General features: G+C 37.0%; 1 protein-coding gene across 2 annotated transcripts; it reads right to left on the reverse strand.

Annotated features, from left to right (window-relative positions):
- Positions 1 to 6,628: 6,628 nt before the first annotated feature.
- LOC121418331 (tRNA (guanine(37)-N1)-methyltransferase-like) lies at positions 6,629 to 20,899 on the reverse strand. 2 transcript variants are annotated; one of them, XM_041612142.1, is made up of 4 exons: positions 20,803 to 20,899; positions 10,447 to 11,071; positions 9,050 to 9,832; positions 6,629 to 7,154 (listed from the first exon to the last, which is right to left on the reverse strand). In XM_041612142.1, the coding sequence occupies exons 2-4, from the start codon at positions 11,018 to 11,020 to the stop codon at positions 7,075 to 7,077; spliced, it is 1,437 nt and encodes a 478-aa protein (XP_041468076.1). In that variant the 5' UTR covers positions 11,021 to 11,071; positions 20,803 to 20,899; the 3' UTR covers positions 6,629 to 7,074. The 2 variants fall into 2 exon arrangements, with proteins under 2 accessions (XP_041468076.1, XP_041468077.1); XM_041612143.1 differs by having other exon boundaries at positions 20,792 to 20,822.
- Positions 20,900 to 21,363: the final 464 nt, after the last annotated feature.

Here is a 21,363-nt window from a genome sequence, read left to right on the forward strand (position 1 = left end):
TTGTGAACAACTCTCCCCATTACTTTAGTATATATTTCACTTGAATTGCCTCTTTTATCACATCTATCCATAGATCATGTGTTCTTTCTACATTAGGGCATGTAATACATATTTTTTAAGAGTACATCGTGGATAAAGAGTTTGTATCATCATAAGAAAAAGCAAAAAGAGACATTTTGAGGGTATTTTATAGTCCACCAAAGGGAAAGTTGTTCATCAGTGACATCACACATCCTTGTCGCATTGCCAATGGGAGGATCTCCATAGCATTAGTGGTTGCAATATTCAAATGCTCATAACTTTCTCATAATTTGTCCGATTTTCTCAAACTTTCTTTATTCTTATTCTTTGATTTTTCTGTTTCTACACAAGCCTATTTGTTCCAAAGATTTCATTCCCCTTTAAGTTGGTGTACTAGGTGTCAAGTATGTTAAGTGTAAAAGAAATCACCAACCACAAAGGAAAATTAAGACTTTTTGCAATAAAAACAAATGAAATCATATCTTGTAAACGGATGTGTGCTCTTTATTATATCTGTCTATATGGCTACCACATAGGTGACATAACATATGAATAGTTAAAGAGAAATGCCAGTAGTTGCAGTAAACACTGATTTCATGAGAAAGTCTGTAAAACCAGGCTTAATTGTCAGAATATCATCGAGGATCTAGATTTGGTACAGTTACATAAACTGAACTTTGTGAAATCTTGAAATCTACGCTGAAAAACGTTCACACTGAAGATCACCAACACATATAGGCACACGTGGGACAGTGCATTATTATTGCTGGAATAAAGACCCGACGGAAGTGACCGAATCCGCGCTTATTTTGCTTATTTCTCAGCAATTACACAATTTCTCCCAGAATCCTTTGGCACATATTTTTTATTCATTCAATCAGACAATTAGGTGGTCATTATATTAGATTCTGTAAAAAGTCATTTTGAGATCGTTACCAAAACTGGAATTTATCTTCATTACGAAAGTCTCCCGTTTGATTCTCGACCGCATTTCGGACTGCAAACTGCGGTCGTATACCCCATTTTTCGTTGGCAATTTCACCACCACGGGCCAGCTAAACGAGCGTTGAGCCAAGGACGAAATGATAAACAACAGCTGTGCTATTACGTAAGACTTGTCTGCCTGTAGAAGGATCTTCGGAATGAAATTATTGTATTCGATATTAATCACGTTTTCAAAGGCATATTACATTCAGACATCCAATACTAGTCCATTTTCAATTTCGAACGAAGAAAATCGACCTCGAAATAAGGAAAGTAAGCGAATAAAAATTACGGTATGCTTTTAGCATGCAAGGACCGCGATGCATCCCATATAGTTTCTGTCGGTCCAGCAAGAAAATATGGGATGCATGCCATTCACTCGCGCAATGATACAGTCTTAACGAAAGAAAGAAAGGAAGGAAGAGAGAGAAAGAAAGAAAGAAAGGAAGGAAGAAAAAAGTTTCTATCAATGCGTGTATACATGGAACTCCATGCACTCACCAGAACTACACACATTGCAATCCATCGTGTGTGGCCCCCTGCTGTGACCGTTGATGCTGGGGTTTGTTATCTTCGGACCAGGTCAAGAAACAGGTGTTTCTATACTTAAATTTCATGCTTGAGGGCAATAGGGTTTGTAGTACTGGGAGAAGAGAATTGATGATAAGGGAAACTGGGGTATACTGCTCTTCAAAGCAAGATTTTCGTCATGTTATGCTAAGATTGATTCCAATCCAACTCATTTATGAGACTTGTGGGTGTTTCATAAAGCTGTCCGAAGCTATGCATTACTATGTATTCATTACTGTCGTTTAATTACTTTGATTTATCAGATACATATGAAAGATAATCTCTGTATATTAAAAGTAAAGGCACCCCCTGAAGAAAATGTTGATTTGAATCAATAGAGAAAAATCAAACAAGTATAACGCTGAAAATTTCATAAAAATTGGATTTTAAATAAGAAAGTTATGACATTTTACGTTTTGCTTATTTTTCACGAAACAGTTATTTGCACAACGCAGTGATATGCAAATGAGAGAATTGATGATGTCCCTCACTATTTTTTTTTTGGTTTGAATTATACATTATTTCAATTTTTACAGATTTGACAATAAGGACCTTCTTGTTTTAACCACATAATGTTAAAGCAATGGAAATGCAACTTCTTCATGAAGAAATAAAATTTTGTTTCACAAAGCAATGAAGAGAAAATAAGAATATTTCATGTAACGAAATACAAATGAAATAGTGAGTGGATGATGTCATCAGGATGTGAATATAACTGTTACGTGAAATTAAGTGAATCTTGCAACTCATCTTTCTTGCAACACCCTGATAATGCAACCCTACTGAACTTTGGCATTATAAAGTTAATACAGTGATATGTGGAATACTTGATTTTGATTGGCTGTCCAGGTTTGTTGCCATGGTAGTCATGCATTGGAAGGCTAATCTGCCATAATAGTAACATGGTTCACGGTTCACAGATCTTTATATTTTTTTGCCAGATATTTTTGCCACCCTGATAATACAAGAATCTTGCTATAATAATTAAGAGGCATTAATTAAAATGGTCCTCGGAAACCTTCGTCAAAGAGTTTAACGTCCAGCCGCCAGATTTTGAACTGGCAACTCGTAAATGGGAAAGGGCTCTGTCACTAAAGCACTTAGTGATCTTGGCTGGGAATCTCTTCAGACAAAAAGAAGGAACCATAGACTCTGTATGCTGTATAAGATGAATTACAGACTGGCCAATATTTAAATAAATGAGCTCGTCCATCAGAGTACAAGATTTACAAGGGGAACAACCGAATATTCTACCAGGTTCACCATGAGTGCCCAGGTTTTTCATGATTCTTTCTTTGTGAATACCGTAATGGACTGGGATAATATCCCCTTCTCAACTGTAAATAGCCCTTCAATGGAAACATCTAAAAAAATAAAACAGCTGTAAGTCATTCCACACACAGTGCACTACTCTTTCCATCAAGTTAGTGTGGATGTGTCATCAAGCAACATTTTGCTGACTCAACTAAATATTAAGATTCAGACATTGTTATACCAAGAATTATGCATAAGTGAAGATGGGTGAATTGACATTTGTCTAAAAACAGCTACATTCCTTCAAATGAGATAAGTGGATGCCTTAACAAAACTGGTTGAGACAATACATCTCAGCCAGAATATTTTGAGTTTAATGGAGACCCTCTATGATATCTAGAATTTGAAATGTCATTTGATGGTATAGTGGGAAAATCATCCTCACCATAGAGGGAAAAGTTATTGAGGATACATCAGATTGAGGTTACATCAGAGCATGCCAACTTCTGAAAGAAAGATCTGGGAAATTGTCATAATAGCCAGGAAGCACGAATAAAGAAGGTCACAGACGGGCTAACCATACCACACAAGGGCTTGCAAAGGTTTACAAACCAATGCTGGACATGCGCAGAAAGCACAATGGCTCTTGGTATGCTACAAGATTTGGGAGCTCACCAGGAGATGGCAAAGACCATTCAGAGGCTGCCCACATTTCTCAGAAGAAGCTGATGGAAAAGTTGAGATCCTACACTACAGTCAGAAATTAGAAGATAATCAGGATGGTTAAAAAATGAGAGAATTGAAGAAAAAAAAGGATCAGAATAAAATAATCGCAGAAATGGAATATAATGTTCACAATATCATGGAAACTGAGAAAACTCAAATTCAAACATTTTGAAAAGGGTCGTCGGTACTCCAATATATTCGTTTAGTTGTTTATGATTTACTCAGCATGGGGTCGTCCAAAGTATCACAGATAATAAGAACTGTTGTTGATAAAGTCACCAAAATGAAGCTAGATCGTCTCCCAAAACCTGCTATCATAAGGTAACATGGCTACTGAGCAAGGAATGCTTGTAAAATATGCAGCATACCAGTCTATTCCCAGCAGTGTGCAGCCTACCACTTCTTATGTGGTTGGTACTAAGAAAAAAGAAACACATTTTGTAACCAATCTGATGAGTACTGACAAAGGAATTGTTGGACTTTCTTCAGGCCTTCAGGAGACTTCACTAGCTGTTGTAGTTTCAACTTAAAAAGGACTGCTGAGGATCATAAAGGTGAGTACATTGCTGATATAGTTAAGGCCGTCCTGCATAGTTATTAGATGGACAAATTTCTCGTATCCTGTAAGTCCGAGTCTGATGCAAAGTTGGCCCAGAAATGAGGAGTCTCCTTGAAAAGGGAGGGTTCAAACTTATGAAATGGCCAAGCAACATCACTGAAGTCTTTCATTGCATTCCAGAGCAAGAGAGAAGCAAGCCAGTGAAGGGTGGAGATGCTGCAAAATGAGAATAAGGAGTTGAAAGCAAAGAACAGAAATCTGGAGGAGAGAGTTGGTGACTTGAGTAGAGAAGTTCAAGACCTGAACCAGCATCATCGCAGGGTGAATCTTGAGATAGCAGGGATTATGGAGCAGAAGGATGAAAATCCGGAGGAGATAGCACTCAAGGTGGCACAGAAGGTGGATCAGACGATCATGAAGGGTGACATCGACATCGCATTGGTTCCCCTAAAGATCGAGGAGGTGCGAGACCCATCATCATGAGATTTACGAATCGCCGATCTCGGAATGCAGTGTACGAAGGAAGGCGACAGATGAGAAGCGTTTCGATGAAGGATGTTGGAATCCATGGAGCACCGGCTGGGAAGATCTTCATCAATGAACACCTGATCCCTACAACTCGAGCTCTCTTGGGAGAAGTAAAAGTGGAAAGGAAGAAGGCCGGCTTCAAATTCCTTTGGACACATAATGGAAAAATATACTTGAGGAAGGAAGATAAGGCATCTCCTATCATTATTTGTTCTTGAGAGGACATGGCCACGATTAAAAAGTTATTATTTTTTCTATTCTCCCTCTCAATGTTATCAATTTTGGAATATACTTCAAATGTGATTATATGTTACTATGTCAATTGTGTCATAATTGTAAACATGAAATTGAAAAATTAAACGATTGAATTGAAAATTGAAAGGGTTTAAATTTGAATAAGATCCTCTTCTTATGGAATGGCATACAGAGACGGACCTCATAACTCACTGCGCAGCACACAGAACTAAGCTCTTGACCCGCCGAGGTCGTTTCAGTGGAATCCCATCAATGTACAACCCATATGGCTTCGCTACTCCACTTTTACTGAAATCGAAGATTTTCATTGGAGATCTTGCTACTATGAAGCTTTGATGGGACGAACCTGTACCATTTGGTACTCTTTCAGGACAGATGGAGGAATCAATGGCAAAATGAGTTGTGCAAGATGTCAGAGTGAGCAGGTGTTACAGATCATATATGACTTGAGACGTACAAAGAAATATCAGCTTCACCACTTCAGTGATGCCTCGGAGAAAAGCGTATGGAGTAGTGTCGTAAATTTGTAAGAAAATGAGACAGGGAGAATTTCCTGTAATATTGAGACAGCGAGTCCTGCCACTCTCAGAAGGGGGACATTCCCACGACTGAAAACAATGGCCGCTCGCCTGGCTGTAACTACGCATCTCCATTCTAAACAAGTCAGTGTCTAGGACCGACAGCTCTATCATGCTTCATTACTTTAACAATGAGGGCATGCAGTTTTGAAATCTTTCAAGCAAATAGGGTGACAACTATAAGAGAAACGTCTGATTGGAAGCGGTGGCAAAATGTCAGATTTGAACTGAACCCTGCAGGTGATGTAACCAGAGGGCTACCCCTAGAAAGAAGCAGGGACGGTGGTTGAGGGTACCTGTATGGAAACAGAAATTTATGGCCAAAAAGTGAACAGGATAACATAAAGGTCAAAGATTATGTAAGTCGAGCATTAAAGCTTGCTTGTATAACTCTTTTATAACATAACTATGCACAGGTTGCTGTAATGGCAACCATTGATAGATGAACTTGAGGGACCTGCATATTGCCAATGATGGTTGCACAAGAAGAAATGAAATGGGATGTTATATTCGATGATAGATTTAGCACAATCAGCTATGGATAGAATTATGTGGCATGGCAGCGGAGATTGCATTATATCCATTTATTTTTGCAAGTGGGTAAGACACAATATAACTAACACCATCTATATGTTTCGGATATTGACTTATCACTTTTCATCTGGTACAGCATGTACAATACATGATATATATGTACTCCACATCAAATACAGACACTTGATCAGAGCTGCTTTTTAAATAACTATACTTTAAAATACAATATATATGGTTATGCATTGTATCCTCGATGCCTGAATATACCACAGACAGTTTTCACAAGTCTACCAACTGGATATCTTCCCAAGTAATGGGCATACATGTATCTTTACAACGGGTAAAAAATAAAGTAGTTCAATTGGGTGTTTCATAAAGCTGTTCAAAAGTTTCAAGCAGCTTCAGGGTACTACATAACTTTATAGAAGCACTTACCCTGTCAGGCAAGTAAATTTTCAAATAGTTGGAATATACTTGCCCAAAAATCTATTCCACTTGATGAAAAAAATCCTTGATTTTTTTTTACCTCTTCAAAAAAAAGCTTTGCAGTTTTATAAACCATTGACCTTTTTCTCCCTTTTTGACATGAACTGATCTACCTGCCATGACCAAAATTAGGGTCAATATCATATCATATCGACCCTAATTTTGGTCATTCTACTGGGAGAATTTTGCTTGCCCAATTCGGCCAAGTAGTTTTGGCCTTTACTTCAAAAAACTTGCCCGACTCTTCTACTTGCCCCAGGTAATCGGGCAAGTGCTTATGTAGCACCCTGAGCTTTACAAACAATCCTTTCTCATGCTTCATGATCACACCTGATTTCCATTGGTGTTGATGCATTTCCTAAGAAAAGCTCACCAGTCATTCATAAAGTTGCTTGTAAATTACAACCAGCTTTATGAAACATCCACCAGGCTAGTATCAACACTAATATGATTTCCTGCAATGATTTTTTACCTTGTAAACATTTAGTGTGACAGAAATTTGAGGTAGGCACAACTTTGAAAAATAAAACTTAAAGCGGATAAAATCCTTGCTAAAAATACATTCCTTAATAGTAAATATCATTGTATCCTTGGTTTCTTCTTGTTGGGTTCATCTTGAGTTGATCCTTCTGTACACTCTGATTGTTCAGTCTTGTCTCCTACAGGTATACAAATTAAACAAGATAGAGAGAAAAATAGGACAGACTTAATGAATAAGATTTCTATATTTTTGCTGCACAACCTGTTAGAACTCCAGGGTCCCGTAACACAAAGGTTAGCAATTAATTGTATGCTTGATTTTGACGTTTGATTGTACATTGTAGTTAATGCAGTCATGTTCTACGATCACTCTTAGCTAAGCTTTGTGTTACGGCCCCATAGGGGTGTTTCACATAGCGTTAAGTGAGACTTTGTATCTTGCATAAACGCCAACACACACATTATCTAAAAGCCCAGTCACATCGTTCAGTGCAAGCCTTGTGTGTGACTTCCGAGTACCTGGTTTTGTTACCCGCAGGTCGACTGCACTGACAGTATCTCGCACGCAACTCCCATGCAAAAGTGCACGCAGGAAAGTTTTGAACATGCTCAAAACATTATTGCGGGTGAGTTGCGGGCAATCCCCTGCAAGGCTTGAACGGAACGATGTGACTGTGACAGGGCATTCACAAGCAATCTGGGGAGCGTTTCATGAAAGGAGTTGTCAGACGTTTTATCCGACAAGTCCCATTTTGTCAGACAGTCACCATAGTAACACTGCTTTTTAGCCAATCAACATCACGGAAAGATGTCAGATCTGACAACTTGTCGGACAAAATGTTGATGAAACACTCCCGTGATGGATGGACATACAGTAGTGCACATTCCGTGTGCACAACCTTTCCAGTGCAGAGATGTGTTATATTATATAACCGCATGCAACTGAAATTTAAATGCGATTCAGTCACACTTAAAATCTTTGTGAAAAAAAACCTCAGTTGTGTCATGAAGGGGGAAAGACCAAACTAATTTTTTAATATGCCAAGTAAACACTGATATGCAATTCAGATGAAGGTATGTGAAACAATTTGCTAGAAGAACATTTGTAAAGCATATACATTTCTTCATTAATCAGGGATGATTCCATGAACATTTGGCCCCTCCAAAATAAATATGTCAGCACAAAAAGGAATGTCTCTCTCTTAAATGAAGAATTTTCTAATCATTCTCTCTGAATTCGTCAATTTTAAAATGGTTGAAAAAATCAAATGAAACTAGTCTCAAATATTTCACCTTTGTAATAAATTGTTAAGTGAGTTTTGTACTTGCCAAGATGGTGACTGAAACTGAAAGTGTACACAGTACAATGCTTTGCCTTGAAATCTCTCCAAAAAATATGCTATATGACATTAAAGGAGAATGAAACCTTTGGAATAAGATAGCTTGTGTAAAAATAGAAAAATCAAAGAAACAGATCAATGAAAGTTTAAGAAAAATCATACAAATAATGAGAAAGTTATGAGCATTTGAATATTGTGATCTCTAATGCTATGGAGATCCTCAAATTGGCAATGCGACAAAGATGTGTGATGTCACTTGTGAACAACTCTCCCCATTACTTAAGTATATATTTCGCTTAAATTGCCTCTTTTATCACATCTGTCAGTAGATCATGTGTTCTTTCTATGGGAGGGCATGTAATAAAGATTTTTAAAGAACATCATTGATAAAAGAGTTTGTATCACCATCAGAAAAGTAAAAGAGACATTTTGAGGGTATTTTATAGTCCATCAAAAGGAAAGTTGTTCACTATGACATCACACATCCTTGTCGCAATACCAACGGGAGGATCTCCATAGCATTAGTGATTGCAATATTCATATGCTCATAACTTTCTCATTATTTGTCTGATTTTTCTCAAACTATCTGTGTTCTTATTCTTTGATTTTTCCGGTTCGACACAAGCCTATTACTAGTAGTACTTGTTCCAAAGGTTTCATTCCCCTTTAAATAGTTACTACAAATGTTACGATAAACATCTCCCTAACCATAAATGATCATTCATCAAACTTACCTTCACAATCATCTTTATCAGTTGGAGCAAACAAGATAGATGGAGGTACAGAGAAGCTGATACACATCATCTCTTTATTGGGAGCAACATCTCTGACATCGTGGATCAAAGGACAGTTCAACCTACACTTCAAGATGTCTTCCACCCTGTTCTGGATATCCTCAGCAGGGTTGTCTGATTTGGAAAAGCCATGGCAATGGACAATAACCTCTGGGATCTTCTCTTTGAGTTCTGATGGCACAAGGCTAAGAAGGGATGGGAAAATGTCTAGAAATTCCACAGCAATCGCAGGGAGATTCATGATGATGTGTGCTCTGTGCTTGAAGCCTTCTTTAGCTTTGACGACCAAGTCTGGTTTAACAACGTCAACGGCAAACTCTCGACCATCCAAGTTTAATGCCCTCAGTCTCCTGGAGAGTTTGTTCTGTTTGGCATTCTCCTGCAACCATCGGAAGGATTCGGGATTCAAGTCATTAGCAAATACTTCACATCCCTTTTTGGCTGCAGGAATAGCAAATGGTCCAACACCGGCAAACATGTCATAAACAACGTCACTCGGGTTGAGTTTATCGATGATGCGCTGATGTTCCGTAGATAAGCGGGGGTTCCAGTACACTTTGGCAAAGTCAAAGGAATAGGCTATATGGTTTTCTTTGACCGTCACCACTGTATCAGGGTCTCCTGCAATGCACTCCATGTTGAAAAATCGGTAGGTATTGTCAATCTCATTGAGTTTGTTGACGACTGTCTTGATGCCCTGAGTTTTTTCCAATAAAACTTCCCCTGAATTATGGAGGGAAAAAAGAACATGAACGTAAGAGGAAATCATTTGTAAGAATTGATACTTGTAGAAACATTTTGCATTAAATTGCATGTAGTTACACAAAATCATAAGAATGTGACAAAAAATAAAATAGATAGCTAGTGTGACATTGTGATATCAGGGGCCTGTCTTACAAAGAGTTGAGATTGATCCAATCAATCACAACTATGGAAAGACAGCAAAGTCAACATTTAAATTCTAGATATGAATGTTTATCCATAATTTCATGGATTTCTTGACAATTTGGTGTGTTCTCGTTTGTTTACAAAGGACATTTTGAAAATTTTCAAAATTATGACACTGATGGATTTCCATAGAGTTGCGATTGATTGGATAAACCGTAACTCTTTATAAGACTTGGCCCAGGAGGTCAACATTATTATTTTTAATTCATCAGGGTTTTTTATGGGAGAATCTCCCGGTGTGTTTTTTTTATTAATCTATAAATCTTTTCACAAGCAAGCGATACTTTATTGTCATTGTATCATTCAGTTGTCCCAAAATATTTGACAAAGGCAGATTCACCTGAAAATCCACTGTACATGCAAAGATCCAGCTATCAATCCAGTCTTACCTATCAACTTTTTATACTCCAACTGGGACTCTCTGAGATTCAGATGCATGATGTGGCCAATCCTGCTAAAACCAGTGGGAACTTCTACACCATCAGGCAACAATCTCTGAAGCACTTCATGAGCGTGCCAGTCTTTGTAGGTAAGCTCCAAGGTATATTCATGCAATCTTTCCTCTACACCGTTCTCCTTCAAGACGGATCGCTGTTTGTCTGTCATGGCATCCACGTGACATATATTCTGTGGATCAAGGAGCAGGAACTTATCATCCGGGTTCGCCGGGATGTCGCGGATGGGAGCAAAGCGGGGTCGACTGAACGAAGCCAACTTGAATGCCTTGAGGAGTTTATGTATACATCGTTTGTTGATTTTCAGAGCAGGTATGGTGACGGTTTTCTTGAATGCTTCTCTGTCGATGTCATTTGAATGCGTAATGTTAGTTGGTGGTTGGAAGACATCCAGAGTGAATGAATGTAATGAAGCCATTGCTGCTAGTCTGTTGCTTCTACAGTGTATCCGCAGGGCCAGTACCTTGTTAAGGTCTTTAAGTATCACTCTTGGCTGTGCAAAAAACATGGAACAGCCTTGTCAAATCATTCATCCACATCTAAAGAAGTAGATAAGTGCCTGTATATTGAAAATGAAAATAAAGGATGATTGAGATTATTACACATATATATCGCCATAAGATCTAAGCCAGCGCACGACACAGGCACTGGTCCGACAGTCCGAGACCCGTTAAAATTGCTGACTGGCCAGTAACTTTTAAGAAATAGCCAGATTTACTGGTCTGACTTGACCAGTAAAAATTACATAAAACTGATATAAATGATATTTCATTCTCTTTCATAAATTATAAACATGGCTCCAGCATTTTACAAAAATGACTCTAAAAATTGAGAAATGACTCTCATGAATTATGTTTTTTTTTTTTGGGGGGGGGTTACAATATGCCATAAAAGACAGCAAAATAAAATCAAGTCTTTTTTATTTTTTCTTTATCTTTTTTGAACCAGTAAATTTTAAGTTTGGACTAGTGAAAAATGGAAAAACTGGGTGTCTACTGATCCAATATGATCACGTCCCCAGTAGAAAAAGGGTTAGTGCGGAGGTACATTGCCAATTCGTCTATTGCCAACTCGTCCACTAACCACATGGTCTACTTTCATTAAGTCTCATGCCATACCGTCCATCAACATTTTTCTAACAACCATTTGGTCCAATCACCACTTCGTCTAATCACCATTCTGTCTATGGCCATTTCGTCTCATAACCAGTCCATCTAATATCTATTTCATTTTCATCCATTTTGCACAATTATTACTTAGTCCAATTAGACCAAATGGTATATGGACTAAATGGCTATTGCACCAACTAGTTATTAGACGGAATGGTGAGTGGACGATTTGGAAATTAGAACATGTGGATAGTGGATGAACTGATGGTACATGTAGACCAAATGATAGTAAACGAGTTTTTCTTCTTCCGTTGAGTACAGTCACAAAAACACGACATTTGCTGGTGCATTTGAACAAAAGTAAACTATAGTGCAAGTAATAAGATGCATCTCAACTGGAGAGCTAACGGAGTTGGCAATCGGACGAATGGCCGGGCATTAGACAATTTGAAAATAATTTTGTGATTAGTGTGGAGCCCTGTCTAACTTTAAGCAAAAAAAAATCATCTTAAAGCCTCATATTCTAAAACTATGTTAGGGCAATTCCACAGGTTGGTGGACATGAGCTTAAAAATTCAAATTCAATATTTTCTTGAATTTTTGAATACTTTAAGTCCTTCATACATGATAGTTTCAGGAACAAGAAATAAAAAGTTTATTTTCATATGTATACTTTGGAAAAAAATGGTCAAAAGTTGTGCTTCCATTGTGTACCAAAATACAAGAAAAATAGTGAAAAATGAAATATGCCTTATTACCATTTTGTTGTTGCAACAACATACCACTTTATATATTTCTGAAGTTTAGAAGAGTCAAATTACTTAAAATACACAACCGCTTTTCAAGTAAATTTGTAGTACTCATTCAAAAATAAATATTGCAACCTGTTCAGGTGATGTAAATGTGAGTAACCGAAAAAAATGACTTTGTTTTCTGAGAGAAAAATTCTTCACAGTTAATTGGTGGGATTTTAAATTCTCTTCCTTCAAACAATCTTTGACACAGTGATGACTATCAAAATCATTAAAAAGTACAATTTTTTTATAAAATTGATGAAGAAAAACTGTAACGTGAGTAACTTTGTAACGTGAGTAACCATCATGTAATGTGAGTAACCAGTAAAAATTATTCAGTTCGGTAACATTTTTTGTGGGATGTCAAGTTTTAAGTCTCATGGTTAGTTGTGAAGTTATTTTTGATTAATTAAAAGCAAAATGAGGGTACATCTCTTTGATGCGACTCTTTGTTCATCAAAATATCAGTGGTCATACAATCACACACAAAAATTGAATATTAGTAGAAGTATTCACAATGCGAGAGTGCATTAGTAAGACTTGGTTTTGATTAACCAAACTTTAAAGAGTGTTTGAACAACACATTGAATGCCCTTACCTGTAACCCTATCTAGGCCGGGGTATTTTGGGAGTTGATATGGCCCGGGGGGTTAGGCCCAGGCCCCCCTTGAGATCTCGGCCATTGGCCGCACGATCACGCCGAAAATTTGCATGCAGGTTGTCTTGGACATAATCTACAATACTATACAGTAATTTATTTCATGCAAATTGGTATTAAGCGATTATGCTAATTTATGCATAATTAGTAAGCGAAATCATACTTTTCCCTCCTACTCCCTAATAAAGCTCCAATTTTTGGTATAAAATCTCTTTTAGATGTTCCTAGCAATGAATTTTACACACATTGAATTTTTAATGACATGTGTGTTGTTAACCATACATGGACAAAATGTAACGTGAGTAACCATATTATCTGCACCCCAAGTAAAAACCATGTGTTCTTTATTTTTTTAATTATATACAAAGTTTGTCTCCCTAATATACTTCTTTGAAATGGATATAATCAACTTTCATAAAAGCCTTGTATGAGGAGACTTTTCACTTATGTTGACTTTTCATTTTATGCATGTCCAAATCATGTAACGTGAGTAACCGACACATTCCAAAGATTTGCCAGGAGCATAATAGAATTTCCCAAGTTTTGTTTTTATACGAAGGATAGTCAGACTGTGTACTTTGTTGTGATAAGGAGATGTTTAGTTCCTATCAATAATAATGGAGTTACAGCTCCAAGTATGAGTCAAGGTGTCTCCAAATGTAACGTGAGTAACCGTGGAATAGCCCCTTAGCTGAATAAGATGTGGTAAGAAAATATGCATTGATATCAATTATCATTGCGCTGCCGTCTGAGCCGGGCATCTGAGAGCTTGAAGTCATTGCATTGTACGCGTTGGTATCTGCAATGAGCCATCTCTGACAACTCCATAAGTGTGTATTCCTTAAAGGAATTCATTAACATTAGAATTACTTATCTAACCTGGCTAAGTTAGCCCTGGTCACGTCTTTCGGATGGTGACATTAAAGGGTCGGTCAGAGATGTAAAAATAATCATATTCATATCTGATTGATACACGTCTGACAAAACTCAAATACACATGTTAGGCCTAACTTAATGTAACAGTGATTCCATGCTAGAAAAATCAGCCATTTTCACATTTTTTAACCTGCTGTCCAAAAGAACAAAGAACTTCAATTTGTTTTGTGGTTACTGTATATCGAAGTACTAATGGGTAGACATGCAAAAAACTGACAACCAACAAAAATATGTTGTCCATAGGTGAATTAGAGCTTAAAATGTTGCGTGTCGTATGGCCAGTTCTGCATCCCGTACGACACACAACATTTTCACCTATAATTTACCAATAATCAATTTTGTTGTGTTGGTCAGGGTGACTAGACGACCGTATTTCCCTGGATCGTCCCATATTTTGCTCAGGACTTTGTCCCGGCGTCCAGACAAACCCTTGCCGGGACCCCTATATTTCCCTTTATTTCAAAATATTTAACAAAGGGTAATTAATACATATATTTAAAAGTGACAAATTTTCATCAAATAACCAACAGATGACGAAGCAGAGGCAACAATAAAATCGTTAACTGTAAACTTTTGCAAGTTCTGCAGTGATTTTCTTGCTAACCCAATTAAATACACTGCAAACGAACTGGCCTAATAACTGCATATGTGTGGCAGGCTACTCTAGCCAGGCATGGATCAGATTCTCAATGGTGCAAACAATCTCACATGATATTATCGGCGGGAAATTTTAAAATAATATTATGGATTCTCAGATTACTGATTTGGAGATGTAATAAGAGGAACAAAGTTATTGAGTTTTCATAACTAGATCTAGTTGTTTGAGCTTTCGTTTTGAGTCTTGGTGTGTATGATGCCGTGATGTTTCATCTAATTTTTAAGTTTGACAATGTTTCACTTTGAAATTTTTTATTCATTTCTAACACATTTTAGTTTAAGATTTCAAAAATATATTTAAAAAACACCTAGTATCATGATTTTTGTTAGATGATTGGATTTTTTTTGCTTGACGTTCAAACTTTTTCCTCTTTCTTCCTTTTCTATCATTATTTCTTCATCCTTCCTGCTTGCCCTTTTTTGTTCCACCTATCTTCATTTCCTATCTTTCTCTCTCTCTCTCTGTTCATTTTTCTTTATTTCCTTCTTTCTCTTACTTATTACATGTAAATTTCTGTTTTCTTTCCCTTTTCTTTCTTTCTTCTCCCGTGCTCAGTCTCCCTTTTCTTTTCGCTCTTTCTCTCCTTCCATTATTTTCCTTCCACTCCTCCCTTCATTCTTCCCTCCCTATCTCCTCCTTTCTTTCATTCTTTATTTCATTTCCTTCTAATTCTTTTCCCTTATCCTTCTTTCCCTTCCTTCCTGTTTTCTTCTTTGTTTCTGTCAAAGAATGAATAACATTTTTCTTTCCTTCATTATTTCTTTCCTCCTCTTTTCTTTTTTTCCTTTCTCTTTTATTTTGTCTTTCACACATTTATTCATCTTCCTTCCTTTCTTTCTATATTCTTTTCAAAGAATGACGGAAACCTTTTTTTTTTTAAATTTTCCTTCATTTGCCCCTTCATATTTTCTTTCTTTCTTCTCAATCCATCTCTTTTCTTTCTCTCCTTCATTCTTTCGCTTACCCTCCCTTCCAATTCTTTATATTTTTTCACAAGTAATACTAACACTGTCATGACTGTGTAGCCTTCTTTGTCCACTCTAGGCGACACCGCAATACTTACCCGTGTTAAGAAACTGGGACTCCACTCACGCGCATTTGGGCCGCCCTAGCTTAGAACTAAGCTTTCTTTCCGTAAAAAAAAATTATTCTTATGATTAAATAAATATTAATTAATACATGAATACTGTTAAATCGGTACTCACCGGTTCTCTTCTTGAATTTTCTGCCAATTTCCCACGCTGCTGGCTGCAATTCCGCGGTAAATTTCGTCGCCATAGAGAGCTGTTCATGCAACGTTATTTATAAATGGAGCGCCCTTTACGAGAGTTGTTAATGCCGCGGAGAAATCGTTAGGCATTTTGGCCTGTGTTCAAGGCGTAGCTGTTCTATTTTTTTTTATAAAATTATGTGTGAGATCGAAATCTCAGCGAGTAAACACTCTTCCAATATGGAAGAGTGTATACTCGCTGTGATATGATCCCGATAGGGAGGCGCAACACCCCCACCCACATGGGCGCAAACCCCAGGGCCGGGGGACATGTCCCCTCACCCAAAATAGTAGGGGGCACATTATGAAATGTCCCCCTACTATTTTTGGTCATGTCGTTCAAATTCGAAATGTATTTTGGAAGAGACGATCTTACTTTTGGCATGCCCCCTTTTTTTTGCTTGTTTGCTTGTCAAATTTCTTTTGGTCAAGATGACCTTCTTTAGAGGGTGATAAACCTTCTTTTTTTGTTTGTTTTTTGCTTGTCAAATTTTCCAGCCCCTGGTCCCCCTACCTTTGGGGAGAGATTTCCGCCCTTGCAAGTAGACATATACTCTTGATATTGTTTGCGAATCTGCACGGGCGTCGATCGAGGGCTGGGGATGAGGAAAAGCGGTGAGACGAGAAAAAAAAATAGAACTTAGAAGGGGAAAGGCGACAGAAAAAAAGTGAACGAAAGAAAAATTAATGGAAAATAAAAGGGAAGAGTAAATAGGGAGAAATGTGATGGGTAAAATAAATTATGGGAAAAGAGGACAGAAAAAAAGTGAACGAAAGAAAAATTAATGGAAAATAAAAGGGAGGAGAAAATAGGAGAAATGTGATGGGTAAACAAAATTATGGGGAAAGATTCTGGACGCACTATTCATGTTTTATCATGAAAAGGATAAGTTATTTATCCGCGAGCAGACACTTTTTGATATTGTGATCTGAAACTGGATAATGATTTAAATAGAGAACAATCTGCGTATCTGAATTAAGGTGTGTTTTAGATTTCGACCTAGAATTTGGGTATTCTAAGTAACTTTCTTATCATGAAAATCAATAAAGAGAGCGCAAAGCGCGAGCTAAAAATATATGATATAACAAAGGGTGAATTTAAGCTCTGTAATGCAAACACTTTGTGGGAAAATTGTGAATTGTGATGGATCACAGTTAAAAAAGAGCTGATGTATTTTATTTTTATTACTTTGAGTTTTTACATAGGACCGGAACATGCTATGAGGGCATTATGTCATCATATGAAATTGATGACCATCTTCCTATTTCTCTCGCATGGGAGCGCGAAATGTGTTAATTTTATGGCCTGAAAACTGGACATTTAAAGCACTTTGTAATTATGCATAAGAGGCATTATATATCTATCAATGCGAGCAGAAATCGCGAGTCGAAGTTTTTGATAAACTGTCATCAAATTAGTTTGATTTAGAATTAATATTGGGATATACATAACCGACTAATCCAAATGCTATAGCGTGCGGCGCTAGCTGATACGTTTTAACAATCTGACCTGAATAGGGAACTTTTTGAGAACTTTATGGAATACAGGAAAATAATACGTACCTGAAAATTCAAATTTTGCGAGCGCGCAGCGCAAGCAGAAAATGATAATGTTCAGATGATATCACAGACATTTTTACAGAGCACTTTTTAAAAATCAATTTGTAAATGAAACAAAATAATGAAAGTTCAATTTCCCAGCTGAAATATGTTTTGTATAATGACTTCAAAGTTTGATTTTTCAAGCTCCATATTGAGCAAGATATGCAAATACCCTAAAAGACAATAAGGCGCGAATCGCGAGCGAAAATTTTTTATCCTAACAAATAGATTTAAAAAAAAATTATTTTCAGAGTCTTCCCCTAATGTTATTTCATTTAATCATGTTCCTCCTCTTATGTTTGCCTTTCTTCTTTTTTCCTCTCTTTTCCCTTCCTTTTCTTTTTTTTTCTTTTTTTGCTCCGCCAATAGGGGGGCCCGGGCCCCTCGGCCCCCCTGGATCCGCCTATGTTAGCGGTTGTAGGTATAAATCGCGCTCTAACGCTCTAAAACTGTGTTCTTTATCAAAAAGCTGTCTTTCATATTCATTTTGTTCGCAAAAGAATATAAAGTTAATTTCAATCATTGTATATAGTTATCCTGTTTATGATAAAAATACTTAGAAATTGGGTTAGGTTAGGGTTATCAAATTATCAGGGCAGAAAATATATATTTTTTTCTCATTTTGCGCGTCGAGCTGGCACTATTTGATCTGTGTTATTATGTTTTTGATGACATTCATTGTATTCACAACAATAATTATTAAACATTGCGCACGCGCCGTGCGCCGCATGAATTATGTAGATCAGGTGAATAACTTACCGCTACACACGAGCAGTTGCTCTATATATTCTATGTAATATAATATATAGAGCAACTGCCCATTTTTAATGGTCCATAATATACCCACTTTCTTCTTTTTTTGGAACGAGTATGAATTTATCTACTGATATACTGAATGTACAATAAAAGTCATTATCATGTATTTCTTGGCATTTCATTTACTTTTTTTACCATAATTATATCACACAGCTGTTCGCATAGGCCTACGCCGTCACAAATAACAAAACAAAATCTCACTTTTTTTCTTTTTTGGTGGGGGATAGATTTTCCATACGCATACGTACAATTTTTCAAATTATTTTTTTCTGCTATTTTCATAATAAACTTTAAATGATTTCGCCTTTGCACTATTATTTTTTTAAAGACAAAATTACATCATCATCATATCATCGTCACCAACTTCATTCTCATCTTTATCACCACTACCACCATCATTATTATCATCATCATCATCACCGCCACCATCACCACCACTATCATCTTCACCAAGATAAATCCTGCTTTTTTTCCTTCCTATTTTCCTCTTTTTACAGGGCACACCACCACGCCCCCTTACTGGATATCCGCCTCTAACGTTTGTTGTTGTATATAAGTTGGCGGATGCCTCATGAAATGAAATAATATAAAATAAGGAAAGGGAAACTAATTAGAAAAAGGACTGAGGAGAAGAAAAAAGAAAGCCAAACAAACAAGAAAAAACAATATCAAAATTTTGTTGTAAAGTCTTCTACGTCAGTTTAATAATTATGTTTTCAATGAAATGAGAACATAAAAAAATGAAACAAGTAAGATGGGCTATACATCGTAGCAAAGAAATAGAGGGAAGCTCCGAGACAATAAAAAGGGTGAGAAAAAGAAAAGACTTTGAAATACTCACAACACGAGCATAATAAAAAAAATTGGAATAAGCAAGGACAAGTAGCTGAGGGACACCCCCCCCCCCCTCTCTCTCTAGTTATTTATGTATCAAACTCGCATACACAAGAATTTCTTACTAATCAAAATATTGCGAGCAAAAAGCACGAGCTGACATTTTTTTAAATATTCAAAACTGATAGAGAGACACATTTTAAACAATTCATGAATCATAATAATTATACAACTAGCTTACCAATCGAATCATTCGATTGCGACAAATGATCTGAGAATTAATGCTTTTAGGAATTCATTAAATTAAAGCAAAGTATCTCAACATTAAAATAATTAAGGCGGGCGCAAGGTATCAGCTACTACACCGATAATTTTTTTTTTGACATTTGAAGTATTTTCGGTAATCATGAAAAAGATCGGATATTTCATGAAAGCTCAAATCCCGAAGAGCGGAATATTTTTATTAATTGACTTTTTAAAAAAATGTTCTAAGCCCCATTTAATATTTGATTATAAGTCGATGCATTAAAAGCTGAAAAAATAAAGTATTTTGTGTTCCTCTATCATAATTGTCTTTCTCTTTAACCCTGGTTCTTTTTTTCTGGGGGAAGCATTTTGGTTAAAAAAAGAGAAAAAAGATAATTGCTGGCTTGTGGACGCCCGGTGTGGACGGTGGTAGGGACACCCCCCCCCCCCCGTAGTTACGCCAATATGGGACCAAATGATCCTAAATGTCCGAGGCGAAACTTGTGCAATCAAACGTTATTTCTGAATAAATTAAAGCTTGCGCTGTTCAACTTCAATCTCTTTCAGCTAAATTTGCGATGAACGCTGCGTTATGAAATATATAATTATCAACATCTGGCGAAAAGAATAACCGACCGATCACCTGACGAGAACGCGTATACGTGATCTGCATATCAGGTCCGATCGAGAGTCAGAAGTGAAGGACAACTGCCAAGAAAATCAGGAAAAAGTCGTCAAAATGTAAGTTCCCCTTCATTTCTTTCAATTTTTTGTTACTTATTGAAGCATTAATGTATCATTAAAGCAAAATTTCAACAAAAGCCTCAAATTTAGCTAGTACTTTTGTTGAAATTACAATAAATTTAGATCCACATAAATCTCTAACCCAATTTTAGCACTGATGTCGCCTATGAGGTCCATACATGTAATGTTTGGACCTCATTGGTACTAGGAGTGCTTTGTCTGTTTGTTGATCCCATTTTGTGAAATCTGGTCACCCTGGGCCTGGTGTTGGTTATTAGTTTGTTCACATGACTACCCACTACAGCTTTATCATTGACAAAAAAGAATATTCTATTGCCCAAGCATTCGGCTAGGGACACTAGAAATTTTTACACGTATGGAATCGCCCAGACATTTATTTTGAGTGACAAACTCACAAAACCAAACACAGAAAGAAAGACGTGGGACTGCACACTCACATCCACAATTTAAAATGCCTCGATCAGACCGTCCATGATCAAACATATCACTCAGTTTCTCAATGATTCGAATTTTATGATGATTTAAGTTAACGTAGGAAGACCCGAGAAAGACCAGGAACCAATTATTATGTATGAATTACGTTTAGCCTATCTGAAACTTACTTGAATAAAATTCGACCGACTCCAAGTCCAATTGCTCTACTTTTAGCAGTGATGAGAGTATACTAGTCTCGCCAGATCAGACGTATCTCTTGAGTTAAGTTCAGTATATTATAACCTTGTTCATTGAATGAGTGATAACAGCAAAGAAAATAACTGAAGCCTCCTAGCCTCTCTATAGCTCTTTCTGTAGATCCACTTTCCATCGGCTTATATAGTATTTTGATACTGAAAATCGTTAATGCCAATACAGTGGCGTACCTAGGATTTTCCACAGGGGGGGGGGCCGTCCGCCAAAAAAATTGACAAGCAAAAAAAAAGGTCTTCAATCACAAGCTCGTCAGGGGAGGGGGGGGGGAATAAAGGTATTCAAGCTCGTCAGGGGGGCAATAAAGGTGTTTCATGCTCGTCAGGGGGGGGGGCAGGGATACGTCCTTTGCATGGGTTGTGACACTATGAACACGAGCAGGAATTGCTCTCGTTTTACTCTCAATAAAACGAGAGCCACTTCTCCCGAAAAAGTGTCTCATTTTGAACTATTTTTAACGGATTTTCATCTCAAAA

The sequence above is a fragment of the Lytechinus variegatus genome, chromosome 7 (genome assembly GCF_018143015.1).
Source record: "Lytechinus variegatus isolate NC3 chromosome 7, Lvar_3.0, whole genome shotgun sequence".
NCBI lineage: Eukaryota > Metazoa > Echinodermata > Echinoidea > Temnopleuroida > Toxopneustidae > Lytechinus > Lytechinus variegatus.

Excerpts from the sequence above, each read along its gene's own strand:
- LOC121418331 (XM_041612142.1), bottom strand. The coding sequence starts at position 11,020 with ATGTTTTTTGCACAGCCAAGAGTGATACTTAAAGACCTTAACAAGGTA. Across the intron at positions 9,833-10,446 it reads GGAGTATAAAAAGTTGATAG|GGGAAGTTTTATTGGAAAAA; the intron begins GTAAGACTGGAT and ends TCCATAATTCAG. Across the intron at positions 7,155-9,049 it reads TGATAAAGATGATTGTGAAG|GAGACAAGACTGAACAATCA; the intron begins GTAAGTTTGATG and ends GTATACCTGTAG.